Here is a 25,431-nt window from a genome sequence, read left to right on the forward strand (position 1 = left end):
CATGAAACTGGTTTTCAAAACTTCTGTGATGCACAGCACTTCCTGGTGTGCTCTTCTAATCGCCCTGGTGTCTGGCTTCACATAATCAGCAGCCAGGCGATTTGCCTCAGCCTTCTACCCTGCCATAAAGGTCTCCCCCTTACTTTCACAGAGATTGTGGAGCACACAGTAAGCAGCAATAACAATGGGGATATTGGTTTGGCTAAGGTCTGAGCGAGTCAGTAACGATCCCCAGCAACCTTTTAAATGGCCAAATGCACATTCTACCACCATTCTGCACTTGCTCAGCCTGTAGTTGAACAGCTCCTGACTCCTGTCCAGGCTGCCTGTGTATGGCTTCATGAGCCATGGCATTAAGGGGTAGGCTGGGTCCCCAAGAATAACTATTGGCATTTCAACATCCCAACAGTTATTTTCTGGTCCGGGAAGTAAGTCCCTTGCTGCAGCCATTTAAACAGATTAGTGTTCCTGAAGACGCGAGTGTCATGAACCCTTCCCGGCCATCCCACGTTGATGTTAGTGAAACGTCCCTTGTGATCCACAAGTGCTTGCAGCACCATTGAAAAGTACCCCTTGCGGTTTATGTACTGGGTACCCTGGTGCTCCGGTTCCAAGATAGAGATATGGGTTCCATCTATCGCCCCACCACAGTTAGGGAATCCCATTGCAGCAAAGCCATCCCCTATGACCTGCACATTTCCCAGAGTCACTACCTTTCGTAGCAGCAACTCAGTGATTGCTTGGGCTACTTGGATCACAGCAGCCCCCACAGTAGATTTGCCCACTCCAAATTGATTCCCGACTGACCGGTAGCTGTCTGGCATTGCAAGCTTCCACAGGGCTATCGCCACTCACTTCTCAACTGTGAGGGCTGCTCTCATCTTGGTATTCTGGCACTTCAGGGCAGGGGAAAGCAAGTCACAAAGTTCCATGAAAGTGCCCTTACGCATGCGAAAGTTTTGCAGCCACTGGGAATCGTCCCACACCTGCAACACTATGCGGTCCCACCAGTCTGTGCTTGTTTCCTGGGCCCAGAATCGGCGTTCCATGGATAGAACCTGCCCCATTAACAACATGATCTCCAAAGCACCAGGGCCCGCGGTTTGACAGAATTGTGTGTCTGTGTCCGTGTCCGTGTCCATGTCCTCATCACGCTTGTCGCTGCGCTGCCGCCGCCGCTGCCTCCTCGCCTCGTTTTTCTGGTCCTGGCTCAGCATAAACTCCATGAGAACGCGCGAGGTGTTTACAATGTTCATGACTGCTGTCTTGAGCTGAGCGGGCTCCATGCTTGCCGTGGTATGGAGTCTGCAGTGTTCACCCAGGAAAAAAGGCGCGAAATGGTTGTCTGCCGTTGCTTTCATGGAGGGAGGGATGAGGTTGTACCCAGAACCACCTGCGACAATGTTTTTTTCCCCATCAAGCACTGGGATGTCAACCCAGAATTCCAATGGGCGGGGGAGACTGTGGGAACTATGGGATAGCTATGGGATAACTACCCACAGTGCAACGCTCCGGAAATCGACGCTAGCCCCGGTACATGGACGCACACCGCTGAATTAATGTGCTTAGTGTGGCCACATACATTTGACTTTATACAATCTGTTTCCAACATTCGAATTATATAAATTCGGATTAATCCCGTAGTGTAGACATACCCTTAGAAACAAGTTTGAAGCTGGGTTTGGTAGTAGCTGCAACCTAACGAGAAGGAAAGCATTATGGGAATCTGAAATAACACTTGTTTATGGAAAATTAATAGTTAAAGAAAGAAATTTCTGTCCCCTCCCCCAGTACAAAGGAGAAGAATAGAATAAATCCCTGAACATACCGCTGTCCAGGGAGAGCACTGGAGCTTGTTACTTTCCTCTATGAGATTTATTAAAGTCACAAACTTCTTATCTTCATAGTCAAACCGGTCCCCAAAGACGATGGAGCAGATGACATTGGAGACAGAATGGTTGAGGAAGAGGGTGGGGTCAAAGGGCCGCCCTGGAGCAAAACAAAAGTAATAAGAATCAATTTTAATTCAGTGTCTTCATTGTCAGCATCAGAGTCATGGGCAGCATGGGCGTGTTATGTATCTCCAACCACAGGGCAAAACTCAAGGTGGGGCTGACAGCAATATTCCCTGGGGAGGGTGGGTTAGGGCTGCCCCAATCCCCACTCTTACCTCTCACACGCTAAATTAAAAACACTTGCAACTTTTCTTCTTGGCAATCAGTTTTCACTCTATCTGCTCTGTTGCTCTCTGCCTGGCACACTCTGGTCTGACCAGGGGCCATCAGTGCCTCTCTGAGTGACACCTGCCTGTCTGACTTGGGGCGCATTTCACAGAAAGGATCCCAACCCTTTCACAACAGGATCCTGCTCAGAGGGCTCTGCCTGAGCCATTGCACGTGTTGTTGTAGCATCATCACTAACTCCCAGAGCGCAGCAATCTCCCCTTGGCACTGCAAGCCCTGGCCGTGCAGCGTAAATACACTGTCGTTGTGCTAGGGAAGGAGTAAAGGCTCCCAGCACAACAGCAGGGGGGATGGGTCTGCTTTCTGCCTTCGGAGTGCACTAAGCAGGCCCCACAGCTCAGCTAACGCAGCTGGAAAGGCTGAATTTCCCACTGGCTCACGAGTGACATCTTAGCTTCTGTTTCAGGTTCTCCCTTCCTCATAAACACAAGGAACACACGGGGCTGATCACTGAGAGCTAACCTGGGGCTGCAGCATCAGAGGGAGCAGCACAACATTCCTGGGAATTATCGGCAAGAGTTCACTTCTCTTACCTGACACCATAGTGCTCATGGAGAACATCCAGAAGCAGCATTTTCTTCATGCACCAGACCCCTGCTCATGTCTCTCACACGTCGATTTTCTTTGACTCATTCCGAACAGCAATAGCTGTCCCTTGGCTCAGGGTGCACAAGTAGCAGCAGCAGCAGCACTAATGTGGTACCGGGGTGGGGAAGGGTCTCAGTGCATTCTCCTCTCCCACTCACAATTCACCAGATGGGCAGAGCCAACTTCAGTGTAGCCCTTAGTGTTGCATTAAATATTGCAAGAGGCAGGATGGTCTGTGGTTAAGGCAGTGGCCTGGGTCTCAGGAAATCTGGGAACAATTCCCAGCTCCACTGCAGACATCCCAGATGTGACCTCAAGCAAGTCACTTCATCTCTCTGTCTCTCAGCTTTCTATTACTTAAATAAGGGAAACAATCCTGTAATTATTTGGGCTCCTCGGAGCTGGACTACACCAAAGAACCAACGTACCAATAGTGCCCCAGGTGTACTTGATTCGGAGGCAAGCGCTTTAGGTCTTGTAGGCACTAGCCCTAATGGGGCTCAATAGTCACTCAGTCACACGGCTCAGGGAAAGAGAATGGGGTCAGGGCTGGCAGCAAAGGGTGCAGATACCCTAGGTACAGAGGCTTAAACAGTTACAGTTCCCAGTGAGGCCTAGTGGTTGCTGTTTGGCCCTGAGGCAGTCCAGGTGAGAGTCACGGTCCTTCAGGGCTTGTGCCTAGTGCACCCTCTCCAGCACAGTCTTTGTCCAAGCAAATAGGAGCTTTCAGGTTTCCAGGCCAAGCTCCATTAGTGTCTCTCATTGGGGTTCCTCTGCACGGCTCCCTGCCCAGCTGCTGCTGCTGCTCCCTCATCGACTAGGGTTGCCAACTTTCTAATCACACAAAACTGAACACCCCTGCCCCGAGTCCGACCCCCTGCTGGCTCCAATCCCCCACTCTGTCGCTCACTCTTCCCCACCCTGGGTTGGGGTGTGGGAGGGGGGTGAGGGCTCTGGCTGGGGTTGTGGGCTCTGGGCTTGGGCCGAGAGGTTTGAGATGCAGGGTGGGTGAGGGCTCTGGCTAGGGGTGTGGGCTCTGGGATGAGGGGTTTGAGGTACAGGAGGGGGCTCAGGGCTGGGGCAGGGATGTGGGAGGGGGTTCGGAGTGCGGGGTCCTTGCGGCACTTACCGTGGCTCCCAGGAAGCAGCCACCAGGTCCTTGTGGCCCTTAGGTGCATGTGTGGCCAGGGAGGCTCCGCACGCTGCCCTCACCCCTAGTGCCGGCTCCTACTTTTAATGGCTTTTAATGACTTTTAATGGATCCCTTTTCGACTGGGTGTTCCGGTTGAAAACCAGACGCCTGGCAACCCTACCAGTGACTTGCCCCCAACTGTAATGTCTGGCAGCTTGTTCCACATGGGACTCTGTCTACAGTTTCTGGAGGTTCCTCTCTGCATACAACCTCTCCACAGCTCCTTGCTTGCCATGTGGCTTCTGCTTTCCAACATAGTCTGGCTACTTCCTGGTTCAGGATCTCTCCCCGTACCTGACCAGGGGAAAGGGAAGTGTCAAGTGCAGTAGGGAGGTGGCCAATGGGACTTCTAGTTCCCTGCTTAGCAGACTCATCATACTGCCCTCCTCTCTGCGGAAGGATGCATCCTTACACATAGTGCTAGTCCATTTGGAAGTCTTGGTGCCAGCAGGGGGCTCTGTGCTCTTCCTGTGGCCTCAGGTTCTCCTGTATCGCTGGGTCCTTTGTGTTTTGCTCACTCATTGGCTCACCTCAGCCCAGACTACAGAATTCCCTCCCCGGTACTGGTTCTACCATCTCTGCTATAGGTTCACCTCCCACTGTTGATGATTCTCTTTGTCGTCCATTTTGGTTCCTTCTGATAAGGCCACACCTGGCTGTGCCATATGATGGTTTGCTGCTACTCAATGAGACACATGCTAGTGTTCGCCCCGGCCTGGTCCTCTCCGGTGCTCTGGGAGTCAACCTCTCAGCTGACTGTGGCTTTCTCAGTCATTGCCTCGGCCCTGCTGTGACAAGTTGATCATATCTTCAGCTGGGTAAGGACCAAAGTAGATTTTAGCCTGTTGTAATGTAGGACTGTTTCCATTGAGGAAGTGGATTGTGCACAAAATACCTCTGACGCCTGACTGACCACCCTGTACGAGCCCCTGTATTTTTGCTGCAACTTAGCACTCAAACTCCTTTTCCTTCTGTGGACCCAAACCAGTTCACCCTCCTGGTACATCTGGGCAGTCCCCCATAAATCTTAGGGCTCCTTCTCTCTAGGTGGCCCTGGTGAGGCTTTATTGCTTGGACAGCAGGACTGAGGAAGCCTGTCAAGTGCTAGGTACTCTGTGGGATTAGTATACTCATCTGTCATGGCTACCCTGTCCAGCAATTCTGCTAGGAAAGTGGTCACATGCCCAAACATATTATATGGTGTGTACCCCGGGGACGACTGCACATTAGTCCTGTAGGCCATCATGACCTAGGGAAGAAAACTGTCCCAGTTCTGTTGACTGGCATCTACAACATAGCTGCGAATGTACAGTTCAGATGCTCCACCTGGCAGAGACCTGGGTGTGGCTGGTCATGCCTTCTGCTCAGAGCAGGAGTTGGTAGCCAGGATTAGGAGAGTAGGAGCCCAGGGTCAGACCCAGAAGTCAGGTGCCAGAGCCAAAGTCAAAAGTCAAGAATTGGAGCCAAAGATCAGAGCCAGGTTACTTGGAATGAGGCAAGGCAGGAGCAGGAGCTATCACAACCATGGGCAAATGCTTTGAGCAGCCGCCAAACTGTTGCTGCAGCTGGGCTTAAGAGCTGGTCCGCTGTCTCTTCCCACCAGTCAGGTGGTGTAGCTAATCAGGCAGCCTATCACAGGCCAGCTGCTCTCGTTAGGTTGCCCAGAGATGGACTCTGCGACAGCCCCTGATTCCTGACACCAACAGCCTGTCTGACCGTGGGTGGTAAGGTGTAGTACAGGTCTTATTTATCTGAAGGACGTCACACACCACTTAGAATAAGCATGATTCAAAATTTTTGCCATTGGAATGCAAGGAGTGAGGTTAGCAACCATTTGTGCTTCTCGATCAGGCCGTGGATGAGCCTCTGCCCACTCAGAGAAGTAGCCTTCTCTCACAAGGGTGTACTGACTGACTCTCCCAGAATAACCATAGCTACCATTTCCAGAGGGTGGCTTGTCTGGGTGGTAACCATGGGTGCTCTGGGTGTAGGATGATCTGTCTTATGGGCCCTACAGGTATAACAAGACGTCCATGGTCCCTAAACGACCTGCACCATCCAGGCCAGTAGCATCAACTTCAAACCCTTTGGCTAAGCTTCTCCATCCCCAAATGTCCCTGTAACGGGGCAGCACCCACCTCTCACGAGTGCCCCCTTTTCTCTGGCCAATATGCCTGCGATCACAATCTTTTTTCGGGGCAGCACCTTCGTCTGGCAGGCGGCCCCCTTTGGTTGGTTGGTTGGTTGGTTGGGTGTGAGCTTGCTTTTGGCTTTTGTTCTTATCTCAAGCTGGCACCTGCCTCTCACAACCACCCTCCTTGCAAGCACTGTCCAGGCTCAGTCTCCTGGACAGAGCATTAACATTCGTGTACTGTTAGCCTGGATGGTGTCTTATCTGGTACTGGAACTGAGCCAGCTGTTCCAGCCACCAGTGCAATTGTCCTTGGGCATCATGGAAATTATGAAGCTCCCTGAGGAAACCATGATCTGTTCTTCACAGGAATCCTTTCCACAGCAGGAAGTGGCAAACATATTTTGTGAAGGTCACCACTGCCAGCAACTCTATATTAGCCACGGAGTAGGTCTGCTCTGCTTTGTTCAGCATCCTGCTGACATATGCAACTACTCTTTCCTTGTCTCCATATGGTTGAGTCAAGACAGCACCAATACGAGCTTCACTGGCATGTATCTAGAATGGATGGTGCTGGGGATCTCAGTAGGCCCGTATTGTTACAGACACGAGCCTCCACTTTAGTTCCAGAAAGGCATCTTGGCAGGGCTAGTCCACTCAAACATCCACCTCGTCTCTGCCAGCTTGAGCAGTGGCTGTGCAATTGTGGCAAAACAAATAATGACTCTCCAGTAGTATGAAATCAGACCAATGAAACGCTGCTCCTCAGTGACAGCACTCGGCACTGACCAGGACTGGATGGCTTCACCACCAACATCCCTTGAGATCATATGCCCCAAGTAATTTACTTTGTCATAGAAAAAAATGGCATTTTGCTGAATTCACCTTTAAGTTGGCTTGGAGTAGCCACTCCAGCACAGCTCCCAAGTTCTGCGGGTGCTGCTCAAATGACCTCCCAGTGATGATGCCATCAAAATACACCAGGCAAGATGTTTCCTGCATGTCTGCCAGGATGGCATCCATATAGTCCCCTGCTTAGCAGATCCATCACACTTCCTTCCTCCACTTTTTATTTTTCATGTCTATTTCAAATGTATGCTGCTTGCAGTACAGAACAGTCCTTCCTATCTGTTTGTATAGCATACACACAATAAAGCCCCAATCTTGGGATCTGTGCTCACTACTGGAATATAAATAGTAATAATTAGTGGGTCACGTATAAAGCACTGTCCGTTTACACAGTGGTTTCCAATCATTCCTGTGGGAGCCCATCATTATAGAATGTAGGTGCCAAATTTGTATCAGACGTGTAGCAGAGATGAAAATCAGAATAAGCAACTCTAGGCCTGGGTGTCTCATTAACGCAGCAGACTGAAGATAAATGGATCCACTCTTACCTGGTTCACTGTCTTAGCTTCTGCCAACTCTAGACAAACATTTTCCATTTGCTCACTGGCCATAGATCAGTGGGTAGGGAACAACAGCCAGAAAAGGTCATCTTTAGACCTTTGCCCACATACTTTTATATTATATTAACACAGTTATTTATATGTGCAGCTAAAGGCTTTAGTTAGAAGGTGTTTGAACCAAACAGTTAATATCATGAAAAGCAGAAAGACTTTAACTGACTCTTCAGTTCTAATTTCCAACAGACATAAAGTTGGTCCTCACCGTGAGTGTTTTTGAGTCTTTCCACCAGGAAATGGGCTTCCTCCAGGATTCGCTCTTCAGTGCTCTTCTTCCCCATCCCAAAATCCCTCAAAGTGGTGAGGGTAAATCGGCGTAGCTCCTTCCACGGCACCCCACTGGCCATAGAAATACCTGAAAAAGGGAAGAGAAAGGGAAAGAAAGGAGGGAGGGGCCAGACTTTCAAACCCACCCAAACATTGTTTATTCAAAGTTTCATAGGAACATAAGATTGGAAGGGACCTTCCGGGTCACTGAGTCCAGTCCCCTGCTATAGCAGTCAACCCTGTCATATAATCCTGTTCATAATCTTTTGAGTTTATGACCTTGAACTCAAATTTTATTTGTATCTGTGTTCTGCTTGGGAGACTGTGTTACATGGTCATCACACCGTACTTTATCTGTTTGATATGTTTATTTACCACAATATCCTACACATTAAACTCATTGCAGTTTCAGAGCAATTATGAGGAAGAAAAATAATTCAATTCATTACTGTAACAAGGTGCAGCTGGGCCCCTCTAGCTTCTGCTCCTGCTGGGCCCACAAACCAGCTAGAGACTTCTGTGTTGGTGTAATCACAGGTGCTCTTTATTTACAGTTTACTTTCCCACCACCTTGTAGCTACAAACAGCTTCAGTCTTGCAGACAGCAGCGATGAGTTCCCACTCCCTCTATTCTCTGGCTCCTCCCCTTTCCTTCTCCCCTTGGCTTCCTTCCTGCCAGCCTTTATGTCGCCCCTAGCTAATGAGGCCAGCTAGGCCTGGGCTTACTCAGTCAGTTCCAATTCCCCTTTCTTGATTGGAGTTTCTTAGCCAGCACCCTGTCACAATTAACATGTCCAATACCTGTAGTTTGTTCTCTAACAGAGCGTGGCTCATCACAGTAATGAGAATTCTTCCAGTCACAGTAATTAGAGCAAAGTATATGTACTGGCACAAACTACAAATTAGAAGTAAACTGGGAAACACAGTTTGCCAAATTGTAACCATTTGGGCTAAATTTTTTCTGTGTGCCTCATGTTGAACGTTTTTTGAATATTTCAGCCAAAGTATTCAGCCATTTCCATGAACAAGGTTAGGGAAAAATATGTTGTTCCGCCCATGTTAAAAAATGCTGGGACCTTTTCTTTGAGAAACTCTAGCACTCCCATTTGTCAGAGCTGGGATTTGAAATTTGGCTAGGGGCTGGCCTGTGTGTCAATGTGTGACTTTGCCATCCCCATGAAAATCTACCCAAATGTCACTAAGTTATAAGCCCTTGAAAAATCGCATTTCACATATTGTCAGTGGAGACTTAGAGTTTAGTGACTAAAGTCTCCAAAGATATTGTCATCACTGGACATACACCAGCACCACTCAGCTCCTAGTGCTGGGCCACATATAAAGATGACAACCCACTACTGTTATCGGTTACTCCATTAGCTCAAGTGGCAAAGGTCTTTGCAGTGGATCTAAAGGTTCCAGCCCTGCTGGTGACCCATGTAGGTGTCAATATGATGCCACATGATGGAATTTCTGGTTTTTCAGTTTGCTATTTTAAAAACCTAGGGAATTACACACCAAAAACTATGTTAAAAGAACATTAAGATTTGCACATATTCAGTAGAGACCTGAGGATTTAGTGCAGGGAGGTCAAACTAGGGCCTGCAGGCCAGATCCGGCCTGTCAAGGCTTTCAATCTGGCCTGTGGGATTGCCAGCCCTGTGGCACAGCAGGGCTAAGGCAGGCTCCCTGCCTGCCCAGGCCCCACGCTGCTCCTGGAAGTGGCCGGCACCATGTCCCGGCAGCCCCTGGGAGAGGGGGTGGCAGAGGGCTCCATGTGCTGCCCTCACCTGCAGGCACCGCCCCCTGCAGCTCCCATTGGCTGGGAATGGGGAACTGTGGCCAATGGGAGCTTTGGGGGTGGTACCCATAGGCGAGGGCAGTGTGCGGCAAAGCCGCCTGCCCCACCCCACCCCCAGGAGCCACTGCCAGACATGCTGGCCACTTCTGGGAGCGGGGCGGGGCCAAGGCAGGCAGGGAGACTACCTTAGCCCCACTGCATGCTGCTGCCACCCCGGAGCCACTCAAGGTAAGCTGTGCCGGGCTATAGCCCACACCCCAAACCCCTCCTGCACCCCTCACCCCAACCCCCCGCCCTGAGCCCTCTAACCCTCTACCTTGAGCCCCCTCCCACTCTCTGCACCCTCTCCTGCACCCCAACCCTCTGCCCCAGCCCTACATTCATGGCCCTGCATACAATTTCCCCACCCAGATGTGGCCCTCGGACCAAAAAGTTTGTCCACTCCTGGTTTAGTGGCTAAAATAACATAACATTCTGTCTTCTCAGCTCCTAGTGTTGACCATTCTATGCATGCACCATGTTCACAGAGCACCTGAGCATGCTCTATTCCAGGACTAGAGGGGAAAGCCAGACTGTCCCTCTAATTGCAGCTGGGAGTGGGGCGGGGGTAAAGGAGACTGGAACTAAGAGCCAGGGAAGGGAGAGGAGCCTGGGTCTGATTGGGCCAGGAGACTGGGACAGGGAGCTGGGAGGAGTGACTGGGACTGGGAAATGGCCACGAAAACAGGAGGGATTGGGACCCAGTTGGCAGGGATGGAAGGAGAACTCACTCAGATCAGATGAGGAACTGGGGGATGAGCAGGTTGTTATAACTATAAAGGGAAGGGTAACAGCTGTCCTGTGTACAGTACTATAAAATCCCTCCTGGCCAGAGACTCCAAAATCCTTTTCCCTGTAAAGGGTTAAGAAGCTCAGGTAACCTGGCTGGCATCTGACCCAAAGGACCAATAAGGGGACAAGATACTTTCAAATCTTGGGGGGGGGAGGTTTTTGTTTGTGTTCTTTGTTTGTGAGGGTGTTCGCTCTCGGGACTGAGAGGGACTAGACATCAATTCAGGTTCTCCACATCTTTCTAAACAAGTCTCTCCTATTTCAAACTTGTAAGTAAATAGCCAGGCAAGGCGTGTTAGTTTTCCTTTGTTTTCTCAACTTGTAAATGTACCTTTTACTAGAGTGTTTATCTTTGTTTGCTGTACTTTGAACCTAAGACTAGAGGGGAGTCCTTTGAGCTCTTTAAGTTTGATTACCCTGTAAGGTTAATTTCCATACTGATTTTACAGAGATGATTTTTACCTTTTTCTTTAATTAAAAGCCTTCTTTTTAAGAACCTGATTGATTTTTTCCTTGTTTTAGATCCAAGGGGGTTGGATCTGTATTCACCAGGAGTTGGTGGGAGAAAGAAGGGGGGATGGTTAATTTCTCCTTGTTTTAAGATCCAAGGGGTTTGGATCTGTATTCACCAGGGAATTGGTGAAGGTCTCTCAAGGCTACCCAGGGAAGGAAATTAGCCTTGGGATGGTGGCAGCGGACCAGAGCTAAGCTGGTAGTTAAGCTTACAAGTTTTCATGCAGGCCCCTACATTTGTACCCTAAAGTTCAAAGTGGGGATACAGCCTTAACACAGGTGCTGTGCAAGGAAACTGGGACCATGAATCAGTGTGAGGGGGAAAAGGGGAGATGGGCAACCTATCTGAGAAGGAGGCAGGGTGCAGGGGGAGAACTGGGACTGGCTTGGCAAAGAAACTGGGACAAGAGCCAGCAAAGGGGGAGACTAGGAGAAGGAACCTGGATGGATGGGAATGACGAGAAGCCAGAGGGGAAAATTGGGACTGACTGGGCAAGGAGATGGGCTCTGGGGGTAGGGAGAAAGAGACAGAGTTAGAATGAGGGCAGGGAGGAGACTGGGCCTTGGACAGGGAGCCCAGAGGGGAGAAATAGGATTATCTGGGCAAGGAGACTGGGGCTGGGATGAGAAATCTGAGTAAGGAAGGCAAGGAGAATGGGACTGGGAAGAGGAGCCAGGGGTGGGACAAGAAAGGACTGGGGCAGGGATATAGATTGGAGGGGACAGGGCAAAAGTGGTCAAGCTTGGGAGGAACAAGCAGAAGGGTCTGTAACTACTAGAGAACACTCCCCTTAGAGACTGGAATGGAACCCGACATTCCTGAGACTCACCGCTTGTCTGCTGTCAACAAATATCTGTGAAACCTACTGGCAAAGTCTATATCTCATCTCCATCTACCACTGTTCCATACAGAAAAGGACAACCTACTATTGCTATCAGTTACTCCATTAGTTCAAGTGGCAGAGGTCTGTGCCAGGGATCTAACGATTCCAACCTTGGTGACGAACCATGCGGGTGTCAATATGAGGCCAGATGATGGAATTTTTGCTTTTTGAAAATGCTAGGAAATTACACACACAAAAATATTTTAAAACAACATTAACATTGCAAAGACAAGCACTCAAAGGTTAGGAAATGCCAGAATTAAGATTGTGGGGGCAACCCTATCTTGTGCCTTTATGATGCAGTCATTAATTCTATGAGCCACACATTATTTTTTCTACAGGGTGCCCAGCCTCGTTCAGTGCAGAGGATGAACCTGATTTGTCAATGAATCGGAGTACTGTAGTGAAGGAGGCTGTTGTCTCTGCAACCTGGCCTTATTTGTTGCAGAAGCTGGGAGAAGTGCCATGAATGAGGAAGAGAACTGCAGGAAGAGAAAGGATGGTCTCATGAACTTGCAGTAGAATGCTGCCCCGGAGAACTGGATTCTACCCTTCTACCAGCCACTGCATTCCTATGTGATGCAACTAGACAAATCCCTTCAACCAAATTTTTTTCAGGTAGTCACTATCCTTGTGTTCTTCATTTTCTGGGTGCCCAACTTGAGCCCCTGGAGTGCTGAGCACCCCCACAGCAACTCAAGTCAATGGGAGCTGTGCTTTGAACATACATAAATCTGAGTCCTCTGAAAAAATCTGTTCCTGGGCATCTCAAACGGGAGACCAAAATTAGTGGTTTTACCGTAATCTCTCTGCCTCAGTTCCCAAGCTGTAAAATTGGGATGATAATATCCCCTCACCTCCCAGCGGTGTTGTGAAGATAAATTAATAAATATTTGTGAATTGCTCAGGTGATGAACTTGATAAAAAAAGCCCATGAGGAAGTTAATAATTCTGCCACAACGCAGCAGATTTAAAGTCACACAGGGCGCCTTAATTCTGCATTTCCTTACGTTCGAGGACTTGACTTTGCAGGCTGCTTTCTTTTAATATAGTTTTTAATGTGTAATAAAGTAACTACACGAGCGGGTAACTGTAATGCATGAATGAAACAAACCACTTTCCGAAAGAGGCCATCTTGGTGTTCCCCTAGTTATTGTTCCCTCACTGCTAAAGAATCTCAAAAAACTGCGAGCTCCAAGTTGTACCCCAGTGGACTAGTTTGCCTTTGTTATATTCTGCTTTGCATTATATTCAGCAGTAATGCAAGAAACCTGCAGGCCTGTATCCTGTACGATATCAGCTTCAGCAAGTGAATATAAAGCTTGAGGCCTATGAATTTTGAACAGATAAACGGCCCAACAGAAAACCCGAAGTATTTGGGGAGTTGAAAATAGAGTTTAAAGGGAAGTTCTGACCACAGGTAAATAATTCAACCACAGAAGTGTCCTGGCAATGAACTGACGTACATAACAGGTACACGAGATACATCTAAGAGCCTGCTTGCTTGCCTATATATCTTTTCTTATACATTTCTCATTTTCTTATGGGTTTGATTATTTGTTTTATTATAACAGGTTTATATTAGAGTATATTTTGGCTGTAACACAAGGGGCCTGCAGGCCACACCCTGTATGTTGAGGTAAGGCAAAGTTAGCATACATATGTTTGGGACCTTTACCTAGATAGATGGTGATGAGCTAAAGCATAAGGTCCATGTAGGGCTGTGACCTTTAACATAGAGGATGCATTAAAGCAGGTTGGCACAGGGGCTTTCCTATGTTCAGACCCTTTTAAACTTAGCAGGTACACCACAACTTGGAACTTGGAAAGAACCAAAATAACCAGTTAGGACAAAAATAACAAATGTGATACCTAACAACAAAAGGCTATGGTAATGAATGGACGTATATGATAATAAGTTGAGATCATTGATGTACCAATCTATAGGAAAAAGACACTCCAACATTAGTAAGGTGAGGAAATACAAATAAGGAAAAGGGAAGAAATCCCCTACTGAATATGCATCAAACATAGCAACATCAGCGTAAGATACTATAAAAGTGGCATCCCAACCTAGGGCAGTAGGAGAGAGAGATGTAGTCCTTGGGAGGTGCCAGAATGATGGTCACTGGTGATGATGAGGGAGGTGACGGTAATGAGGAAGATGATGGCTAGCATTTCAGGTTATTCTGCAAGGGATGGTGTGAGTATATGGATGTGCAGATGTACATTCCATAGTATCTCTATCTACCTTACTGAGTTGGGGTGTTTGTGACAGGACTAAATGTATTAATAAATGATGTTTGTAAATATAAAAGAGTTCCTATAGTGTGAGTGTTGCAACTGTGCACATCAGGGTTCCCAACTGTATAATCTGGAGGATGGTGTGGATTGCACGCTCAGCAAGTATGCCGATGACACTAAACTGGAAGGAGTGGTAGATACGCTGGAGGGTAGGGACAGAATACAGAGGGACCTAGACAGATTAGAGGATTGGGCCAAAAGAAACCTGATGAGGTTCAACAAGGACAAGTGCAGAGTCCTGCACTTAGGACGGAAGAATCCCATGCACTGCATCAGACTAGGGACCGAATGGCTAGGCAGCAGTTCTGCAGAAAAGGACCTAGGGGTTACAGTGGATGAGAAACTGGATATGAGTCAGCAGTGTGCCCTTGTTGCCAAGAAGACTAACGACATTTTGGGCTGTATAAGTAGGGGCATTGCCAGCAGATTGAGGGACGTGATCATTCCCCTCTATTCGACATTGGTGAGGTCTCATCTGGAGTACTGTGTCCAGTTTTGGGCCCCACACTACAAGAAGGATGTGGAAAAATTGGAAAGAGTCCAGCGGAGGGCAACAAAAATGATTAGGGGGCTGGAGCACATGACTTATGAGGAGAGGCTGAGGGAACTGGGATTGTTTAGTCTGCAGAACAGAAGAATGAGCGGGGATTTGATAGCTGCTTTCAGCTACCTGATAGGTGCTAATGAAGGCTTAGGAATAGTGGCAGCGTGATGGATGGGAATAAAGGAGGGGGGGTTGACATTACCGTATCCGAGGGAGAAGCCAAACTCGAACAGCTTAACGGGACTAAATCGGGTGGACCGGATGATCTTCATCCAAGAATATTAAAGGAACTGGCGCGAGAAATTGCAAGCCCGTTAGTGATAATTTTTAATGAATCTGTAAACTCGGGGGTGGTACCGTTTGACTGGAGAATAGCTAATGTGGTTCCTATTTTCAAGAAGGGGAAAAAAAGTGACCCGGGTAACTACAGGCCTGTTAGTTTAACATCTGTAATATGCAAGGTCTTGGAAAAAATTTTGAAGGAGAAAGTAGTTAAGTACCTTGAGGTCAATGCCAATTGGGACAAATTACAATACGGTTTTACGAAAGGTAGATCATGCCAAACCAACCTGATCTCCTTCTTTGAGAAAGTAACAGATTTTTTAGATAAAGGAAATGCGGTGGATCTAATATACCTCAATTTCAGTAAAGCGTTTGATACGGTACTGCATGAGGAATTATTGGTTAAATTGGAAAAGATGGGGATTGATATGAAAATCCAGAGGTGGATAAAGAACTGGTTAAAGGGGAGACTGCAGCAGGTCATACTGAAAGGTGAACTGTCAGGTTGGAGGGAGGTTACCAGTGGAGTTCCTCAAGGTTCGGTTTTGGGTCCGATTTTATTTAATCTATTTATTACTGACCTCGGAACCAAATGTAGGAGTGGGCTGATAAAGTTTGCGGATGACACAAAGTTGGGAGGTATTGCCAATTCGGAGAAGGATCGGGATATCCTGCAGGGAGATTTGGATGACCTTATAAACTGGAGTAATAGTAATAGGATGAAATTTAATAGTGAGAAGTGTAAGGTTATTCATTTAGGGATGACTAACAAGAATTTTAGTTATAAGCTGGGGACGTATCAGTTGGAAGTAACGGAAGAGGAGAAGGACCTCGGAGTCCTGCTTGATCGCAGGATGACTATGAGTCGGCAATGTGACATGGCCGTGAAAAAAGCTAATGCGGTCTTGGGATGCATTAGGTGAGGTATTTCTAGTAGGGATAAGGAGGTGCTGGTTCCGTTATACAAGGCACTGGTGAGACCTCATTTGGAGTACTGTGTGCAGTTCTGGTCTCCCATGTTTAAAAAGGATGAATTCAAACTGGAACGGGTACAGAGAAGGGCCACTAGGATGATCCAAGAAATGGAAAATCTGTCGTATGAAAGGAGACTCGAGGAGCTCGGTTTGTTTACCTTAACCAAAAGAAGGCTGAGGGGGGATATGATTGCTCTCTTTAAATATATCAGAGGGATAAATACCAGGGAAGGAGAGGAATTATTTCAGCTCAGTACTAATGTGGACATGAGAACAAATGGATATAAACTGGCCGTCGGGAAGTTTAGGCTTGAAATTAGACGAAGGTTTCTAACCATCGGAGGGGTGAAGTTTTGGAACAGCCTTCCAAGGGAAACAGTGGGGGCGAAAGACCTCTCTGGCTTTAAGATTAAGCTTGATAAGTTTATGGAGGGGATGGTTTGATGGGATAAAATGATTTTAGTCAATAGGTCAATAACATGCCATCGCTGGTAATTAGTAACAATGGTCAATGATGGGATATTAAAAGTTACTACAGAGAACTTTTTCCGGAGGGTCTGGCTAGAGAATCTTGCCCGTATGCTCGGGGTTCAGCTGATCGCCGTATTTGGGGTCGGGAAGGAATTTTCCTTCAGGGTAGATTGGCAGAGGCCCTGGAGATTTTTCGCCTTCCTCCGCAGCATGGGGCATAGGTCGCTTGCTGGAGGATTCTCTGCGACTTGAAGTCTTTAAATCATGATTTGGGGACTTCAACAGCTGAGTCAAGGGAGAGAATTATTCCAGGAGTGGGTGGGTCAGCTTTTGTGGCCCGCATCATGTGGGAGGTCAGACTAGATGATCATAATGATCCCTTCTGACCTTAAAGTCTATGAGTCTAACTACCTGAAAGGAGGTTCCAAAGAGGATGGATTAGACTGTTCTTAGTGGTACCAGATGACAGAACAAGAAGTAATGGTCTCAAGTTGCAGTGAGAGAGGTTTAGGTTGGATAATATGAAAAACTTTTTCACTAGGAGGGTGGTGAAGCACTGGAATGGGTTACCTAAGGAGGTGGTGGAATCTCCTTCCTTAGAGGTTTTTAAGGTCAGGCTTGACAAAGCCCTGGCTGGGATGATTTAGTTGGGGATTGGTCCTGCTTTGAGCAGGGGGTTGGACTAGATGACCTCCTGAGGTCCCTTCCAACCCTGATATTCTATGATTCTATGATTTTAATAATTTTACTAATTCTGGGCCTGATCTTGGGGGCAAGAACCTGGCAACCCTCAAAGTGATAACTGGGAATTCTTAAGTAATCTATATAACTAATACATAATCTAAAGCTCAGGCAACAAAGTGAAACAATAATAAAAATAATCCTCCACCCCTCCTGGGACATACCTAGTCTAGTGAGGACAGGCAGTGGCATGGCTACAATGGCACAAGTGGTGCAGTTGCCAATGCCCAGAAGTTTATGGGGGCTCAACCAGATGGAGCAGTGCTCCAGCACATCACCTGGAGCATGGGGTCGGACGGAGGAGCAGCCGGGCCAGCTCTGAGTGGCACTGCAACTGAGCACTCAGGTTTGGACTGGCTGCCCTTTGTCATGACAGAGGAGTAGCCAGCCGAAACCTGAGTGGTGATGCAACCCTGTGCGCCAAGTCACAACCCCATTCATCACTCCAGTTGGACTCAGGCCATGTGAGTGTGGGGTGGAAGATGGGCACCACTGGGCAGCCAGGATTGGGCGGAGCAGCCCTAGCCTGGGATGGCAGTGGAGCGCTGAACTGCGGGGGCCCCAGTGAGTGGCCAGGAAGGTCTCAGGGGCAGTAGGTGAAGGGCTGGAGGGCCAGTTGTTGAGGTGTTATAGGGTGAGTGGGAAGCATCAGTGATCTGCAGGGTGAGGGATTGAGGGCAAGTGAGGTGAGATGTGAGAGGTGTGGGGGGAAATAGTGGATTTTGGGGGTGATGAGGTGAGTTGTAGGCTGGGATGTTGTGGGGGAGGGAGGAAGGTTGGGGGCTATGGCCTGTGATTTGAAAAAGGGGCCACCTAATCTATTCTTGGACAAGGGCCCTCTGGGCCTTGTTACACCACTGAGCAGGGGAAAAAGAGGATAGGAATTCATGACCTTCTTGGCCTCTCCAGCTCTGGTCTCTTGGCTGTATTCTGGCCCTTCTATTATGCAATGGCCTAGTCACTGCCTCTCACTCACCTGTAGTGAGATGTTACCACCATTCCCCTTGTGTCGTCTCAGTTCTGTTCCCCACATACAGAGAACATCAGCTCTATATGCTGATGTTACTGGAAATTTACCTCTTTTGTCAGGCAACCTTTCAAATACTGGCATACGTCCTCTGTCACTGAACTCGTCCCCTTGATCAATCAGCGCTTCCTTCACAACTTCATGTCCATACAGCACCACAACCCGCTCTGAGCCCAAATATATTGTGAAAATCGGGCCGTACTTTGCACTGAGCTGTCAAAATCAACACACAAAACCAGCACGTTTTAACATAAATCCACTTAATTAAGAATAAGAATGTGATCAGATCAAATTACAAATTAATAAAAAAGCTCATATGCGGCTAAGATAATACTAGTCAGAGTTTACTATTCTGACTTGGAAATTGCCTGACTTTTGCTTCAGTTTCTAATCTTAATGTTCTGTTAACACTGTGTTTATCCTAGAGAGATAGAGTGAGTGTGAAAGAAGAATCATTCTATCTGTGTTATATAATTATCTCATCCTGATAGCAGTTGGAATTAATGCAGGTCCTTTCATTTGTGAGCTCTAGCAATTTGCATTATTTAACTAATGACAATTCAGTTCTATTCTGAAAAATGACTGTACAAATGACACTTCTAATGCCACAGAACTCCTGCCTCCATTTATTCATAGCAACATTTGCTGACTTTATAATGACAAGACAGTTTTTCCTTATTCCTGTCATCCCTGCAGAGCCAGAGAGAGAGTGGAGTAAAATTCTGTTTCCCCTTTTACATTACCAATAGACTTACTGCCTAATTTCGAATCCATTACACCTGTGCAAATCAACCACAATGGGGTTACATTTCTGTAACTCTTTATGGTAGGATTCAATGAGAATGAGGTTGAACAGATGTAACTGGGGGCAGAGTTTCTCCTGTTTAACTTTTATTATTTGCGATGGTGAGCAAGAAGGAAAGAAACCAACTTGGCAGTCAGATCCCAGGCTGTGGATTGCCATTCGCATGTGAGATGATGGTATTTGAGATGATAATTATAGTGAAACAATAGCATGGGCAGAACAAAGCCATTTTTTCATAGCTGACCTGCAGTTGGCACCTTACCATCTCCTTGTGAAGCAGGCAAATATCATTACAGCAATTTTACAGATGGGGAAATTGAGGCAGAGAAGCTTAGGTGACTTACTTGGATGCACCCATAGGCTACATCTGCACTTGGGGCTACGGGTTTGATTCCCAACTCGAGCAGACCTACTCATGCCAGCTCTCATTGGGCTAGAACTAAGAACAGTGGCATAGCCACAGTAGCAGAGAGAGTGGCATGGGCTAGCTGCCCCGAGTACATACCCCAGGGGTACAAGTAGGTTTATGCTTAGAGTGGCTAGCCCACGCTTCTGCAGCTATTACTATTTTTAGCACATTAGCTTGATGGCATAAGTCTGTCCATGTGAGCTGGGAATCAGACCCCAAGCTCCAAGTGTAGATGGAGCCAGAGTCTGTTGCAGAGGTAGGAATAAAAACCAGGTCTGACTGCCATTTCTCTACAGACCCCACTAGACCACTCCCCCCACAGTGTGATTGTCTATACAGCTTGCAGTGAAGCTGGGCAGGTATATTCTGGATTACCTGTGACTGAGACACCTATACTAAAAGGCATACGTTAACATGAACAGTTTATATCTAGCATTCAAGATTGATTTTTTTTTTTTGCGGGGGTGGGGGAGGAATTAAGACTGAACTATGAGGAGTTGAGTGACATGGGATTGTCACTGTGTAAATGCCAGACATTTCACAGAGTTCTGCTTGAGCTACGCTCTGCTTAACCCCACCTACAACCAAACAATAGATGAGAAACAAATACTTTTACCTCTCGCATTGATTGGGGCAAGTTCTTCTTATATAGCTGCAGTGCATTTCCTATGATGGGAAAAGCAACAGGGCCAGGTGGCAGATTCCCACTTCCAGACATCTTTTTCCATGCTGAAAGGAAAAGAAGGCAAGAGATGCACATTGCCAGGAAAATAGTTGTTGCTCCCAGAGGCTCCATTACAGAGTGTAGCAATTATTCTGGGTTCTAGCAGGGAGTTTACTGGTATTTCAGAATCCACACTTTATATATTGTGTGGTGGAACAGAGTGTGCAGAGCATGCAAGCCTATAGCCTCCCTCAGTTCCGCTTGATTAACTAGATTAGTCATTGTCCAGCAAAAGTGACCTAATATCAAACTAGGAATGAACTCCCTTGAACCTTTATTTGTATATCATGTGTGTTTGCCCCTCCAGCCTTTGTTCCCCATGTATTTGTCCAGAGAGGATAAAAGTTAATCATAAAGGGAATCTCTCTAAAGCGGTCCAGACTTCCGTGGACTTCCCCAGTTTTGATAAATATTGCATGGAGGCATGCTGTTAGCTGAAATATTACATACTTATACTGACAAAAAACTTGGTTAACACATAGTTAAGGGTGTCCCAAAGTATATTGTTGTAGGCTATGTAATATGTAGCATGTATATTTTAGAAGTTGGAACATGTGAAAAGATACCAACTTGTCTTGCAAGTAAAGAGAACAGCCAGGTGAAAAGCTGAGCTAGCAACCTGATGAGGTGACCACCGGCATCAGCAGTTTGATCAGGAAAAAAACAGAGTTAGCAAACTAATCATAGTGTTAGGCAAGAAAGTGGTTACAAATATATAATGAATAGCTTTGTAACAATGTATGTAAGGCACGCACCTGAAAATGGGGGTGCACTTGCATTTAACCCTCTGCTATGCCCTATTTCATGGACTGATCACTCACTGAAACAGCAAATAAATGGCATACTTTCTTCAGCTCAAGAGTCGGTCTATGAACCTGTGCGGGCTGGATAGTGGGGAAAAGAACTGGAGAACAATTATGTCCTTCTAGAACACTGAGTTCAGGGAAACTTAAACTTCTCAAAAACCAGGCACTGAAGGGTTAAGGTATTTTTAATGCAAATTTGTGAAAACCAGGCAATTTAGACTTAAGGTATCACCCACACAATGGTAACTGCCTCCCTGGGGCTGGGAATCATCTGTATTCACTCCAGCTGCATTCACTGAGGTGGGGCTAACTGTATGGAATGGTGGAAGAGTTAGTTGGAGCAGCTGGCCAGAGCTGTGATTGTGATATGAAGTGAATGGAGGGGGACGTGCAAGCCCCACATGGGTGTGATCAAAGCAAAGCAGTGCATGTGTACCTTGAGAGAGGCAGTATGCCTCATGTTAGCACTGGCTTGTGTAGACTGTGGCCATGTCTCCACTACAAAGTTTTGCCAATGTGAGTTACATTGGTGTACAGCTGCGGGAGTTAGTACGTTGATTATGCGTGTGCATACTGGGCTTCCTGTGTCAGCACCGTGAGTACTAGCCAAGAGTGCTTGTGCCAATGCACAGGGTGATGAGCTATATGGAGGTCTCCCACTAAGCAACCTGCCACTGTTCAGCGCACTGTTGTTTGGGTAGTTTTGGCAATGCATGGTGGGGCATAAACAAGTCATATACAGGTGACTGGGTGCAAGGCGACAACGTCCCATAATGCAGTGATCTCCATCCCGTAATATCATCCTTATCCCTATAATTTTCATGCCTAGTTTCAATTTCCCACAAACCCCATGTGGGACTGGTTGCTGTCCACCATCGCTGACAGAAGCATGGAGCCTACACAGTTCTGCACGATTGTCATGAGCGTTGCAAGCACAGGACACACAATCCTCCGGTATTTGAAGAGCTGCGTGAAGTACTATGGGGAACATGACGATTTTCAGGGAGTCAGTTTGCGGTGAGACATAGGGAGAACTAATTCACGATGATTGTTGCTGTTCATGGAGCAGCTGCAGACGGTGGCGCACCACTTTTGGGCCCAAGCAGCGAACACTAGCTGGTGGGATTGCATGGCAATGAAGGTTTGGGATGACAAGCAGTGGCTGCAGAGCTTTCGGATGTGCAAGGCCACATTCCTGGATCTGTATGCCGAGCTTGCCCCAGCAATCCAACACAGGGACACCAAACCGAGAGCCTTACCCAGTGGAGAAGCGAGTGGTAAGCACGCTGTGGAAACTTGCAACACTGAATTGCTACCAGTCACTGGGAAGTCATTTTGGAGTGGGAAAATACACTGTGGGGGCAGTTGTCATGCAAGAGTGCAGGACCATTAATTGTGTTCTGCTATGCAGGACTGTGACTCTCCGCAATGTGCAGGACATAGTGGATGGCTTTGCAGCTATTGAACTGCAGTGGAGCAATAGACAGCACACATATCCCTATTTTGGCCCCAGAGCACCTTGCCACAGAGTGCATCAACAGAAAGGGCTTCTTTTCCATGGTTATGCAAGTGCTGGTGGATCACTGGGGATGCTTCATTGACATCTGTGTTGGCTAGTCAGGGAAGATGAGTGATGCTCACATGTTTAAGAACACAGGACTATTCAGAAAGCTACAAGCAGGGACATTCTGTCCTGACGAGCTGATTACCATTGACAATGTTGAAATGGCAATAATGATCCTGGGGGATCCAGTCTACCTCTTACTCCCCTGGTTCCATGAGAGCCTCAACAGGCTCAGCAGGTGCAGAATGACAGCTGAATGTGTATTTGGTAGATTGAAAGGGCGCTGGTGTTGTTTACTTATCGGGTTGGATCTCAGCGCAAAAAATATCCCAATGGTTATAGCTGCCTGTTGTGTCCTGCATAACATCTCTGAAGCAAAGGGGGAGAACTTGCCTCGGGGTGGAGGTGGAGCAGCTGTTTGCTGAGTTTGAACAGCCGGACACAAGAACTATCAGACGAGCTCAATGCAGAGTTACACAGCTTAGGGAGGCTTTGAAAGGGCACTTTAACAGCAAACCAGAGTAAAGTGCTGTGGTGCACTGTGCTCAACCTGGCACTGCAGTTTGGGGGCCAGTTAGGAAGTGTGTGATGCTTGCTGCACATCTGTGCCTACATCACTGCCAGTTCAGCTAACAATGTTGGGATACTTGCTGTACATTTTGCTACACCGTTTGCCACTGGTCTTATCAGTTGTGAATGTACAAGACCACTACTTTCACTGCCAGCAGGCATTATAAGCCATGAGTTGTAAACTAAAAAAGATGCATCACTTTCAAAATTAAAGAGTTTTAGTCAGTTACAAAAAAAAGCACCTAATGAACAATCTGAAGAACTTAAAAGTAAATACGTTTTAATTAAAAAAAAATTAGGAACCTTAATAAATAAACAAGAGAAAGGAACATCCATGTCCATTGTAGCTACACATAACATCATCCGTAGCTCTCTCCGGTCAGTGTATGTGAAGCTGTGGCTGTCCATGCTTTCCCCTGGGGTGGAGTGGTGAGGGGTAGGCGTGTGGGCCCTGAGGCCATGTGGAATGCTTGAGGGGTGGATTTAGGGAGGTGCTATGCTGCAGTTCTCCACTGACTGCAATGGGAATCAATTCTGGGATTGTTGGACCTGGCAGTCCACAAGAGTCTGACGCATCTGTGTTTGCTGCCGGAGAAGTCCCATTATGTCCTGGTGCATCTTCCTCTTCTTTTCCTGGTGGTCCTTTCTCCTCTCCATGCATTTCTTCTCTAGGCTTCCTGCAACGTTCATCCTCCATGCCCTCTATTCAAGGTGTGATGCAGCGCTGGCTTGCAGGATCTCACAGAACATCTCCTCCCACTTCCTCTTTTTTCTCCTCATCTGGATTGGTCATTCCATGGGTGTGGAGGGGGAAGTCCTCAAGGCCACAATGGCCCCCGCTGCAGATAAAACACACAGATGTACCATTGCCAGTATAGTAGGAAGGGAAAGCAAAACTTAAGATTCAGAGTTCCCCCCTTCCCTTGTTCCCTGAAAGCATTAAACAAGACACACTAGTTGGCACTTTTCCTTTGGAGTGTTTGACCGCAGTGCCACTCACAGCACCATCCATGGGGAGTATGGCCTGCCAGTGGGGAGGGAAATGAGGAGGGAATTGCTGGGATGTAGGAAATTGAGCATAGGCAATGGCACTGAATACTGGCACCATTCTCCATGAGGTGGTGGGTTTACCTGATATCTCATTCCTGAGGGTAACAACGGTGCTAGTGGTGTCCCAGTGTTGCCCAGGCCCATGTGCTGCTAGCCTGTGTACTGCAATGTTGCCAGCTGAAGTTATCACCAACTGGCATGGGAAAGCGTACTACCAGGAGGAAGAGATAAGGCTGGCATCCCTAGAAAAGTACCTCCAGGGAAGTGTCATCAAGATGTCTCATGAAGATTCAAGGGACATCCCTGTGTACGTAAAGAAACTGCTCCACGTTGCCTCCCTCCCACCTCCGCATAGGGGAATGAAACACAGATAACTCTACTGCTATTTGTTGTTTGTCTATCTCTGCTAGTATGAATCAATTAATGAAAATTTGATAGCTGTGTCCTGATAAATTGGGGGAGTCATAACTGTCATGGGAAATGTATTTACACACCCAAGGTTCCTTCCCCTGCTTTGGGCTTGTCCATGCTCGACTGCTGGGACTGGCTGGACTATGGTGGAGACAAAAACAGATCCTGGCTCGTGGCACAGTTGGACCCCCCTCCCCGGTTATCTGTCCCCATTCTCCTCCTCCTCCTACACCTCTCGGTTCAAGGCAGGGTCCCGTGACCTCGGCTCCTCTGAGGTATCCACAGTGGTGTGAAGGGTCAGGCTGGTTTGGAGCTGTGCCTGCCCAGCCTCTTCTCCTCACAGGCCCAGTATCTCCTCACTACTCCAGGTGTGTAGCCAGCATGGTCAGCTGGGAAGTTGCACACAACACTGGAGAGCTGCTGGGGTGCTCATTCAGTTGGACAATCAGGAAAAGGCATTTTAAAAAATTCATGGACGTTTTAAGTGTGGGGAGAGGGTGGCTTCCAGTCTATATGACCACTGGGCAGTGGAGTTCACAATTGTGACAAGAGCGGCCAGCGTCGGGCATTGTGGGACAGTTGCTGGAGGACTGTTAGGGTCAACTCGTGCTGAATTGACATATGTACATGAACCATGGCTCAATGCCAGTCGGGGAGGTGGCATTACTATGTCAGCGTAACGGTGCATATACATCAGTGGGAGACAACTTGAAGGGGAGACCTATGCACAACTACGTCAATGCACAGTAGCTTTGGCACCTGGGAAAGAATTCCCTGTTGTAACTCAGAGCCCTCCCCTTCTAGTGTCCCATCACTAGCCGTTGGAGATATTTGCT

General features: G+C 47.5%; 1 protein-coding gene across 1 annotated transcript in view; it reads right to left on the reverse strand.

Annotated features, from left to right (window-relative positions):
* Positions 1-20,380, reverse strand: part of LOC128840644 (cytochrome P450 2H2-like) — a 30,167-nt gene extending 9,787 nt beyond the window's left edge. The window contains exons 1-4 of the mRNA XM_054034913.1: positions 20,087-20,380; positions 18,307-18,469; positions 7,826-7,975; positions 1,829-1,989 (exon numbers count right to left, since the gene is read on the reverse strand). Of these exons, the coding sequence (XP_053890888.1) occupies positions 1,829-1,989; positions 7,826-7,975; positions 18,307-18,469; positions 20,087-20,266 (654 nt within the window). The 5' untranslated portion in view covers positions 20,267-20,380. The remainder of the gene's footprint in view (positions 1-1,828; positions 1,990-7,825; positions 7,976-18,306; positions 18,470-20,086) is intronic.
* Positions 20,381-25,431: the final 5,051 nt, after the last annotated feature.

Source organism: Malaclemys terrapin, chromosome 7 (assembly GCF_027887155.1).
Source record: "Malaclemys terrapin pileata isolate rMalTer1 chromosome 7, rMalTer1.hap1, whole genome shotgun sequence".
Taxonomy (NCBI): Eukaryota; Metazoa; Chordata; order Testudines; family Emydidae; genus Malaclemys; species Malaclemys terrapin.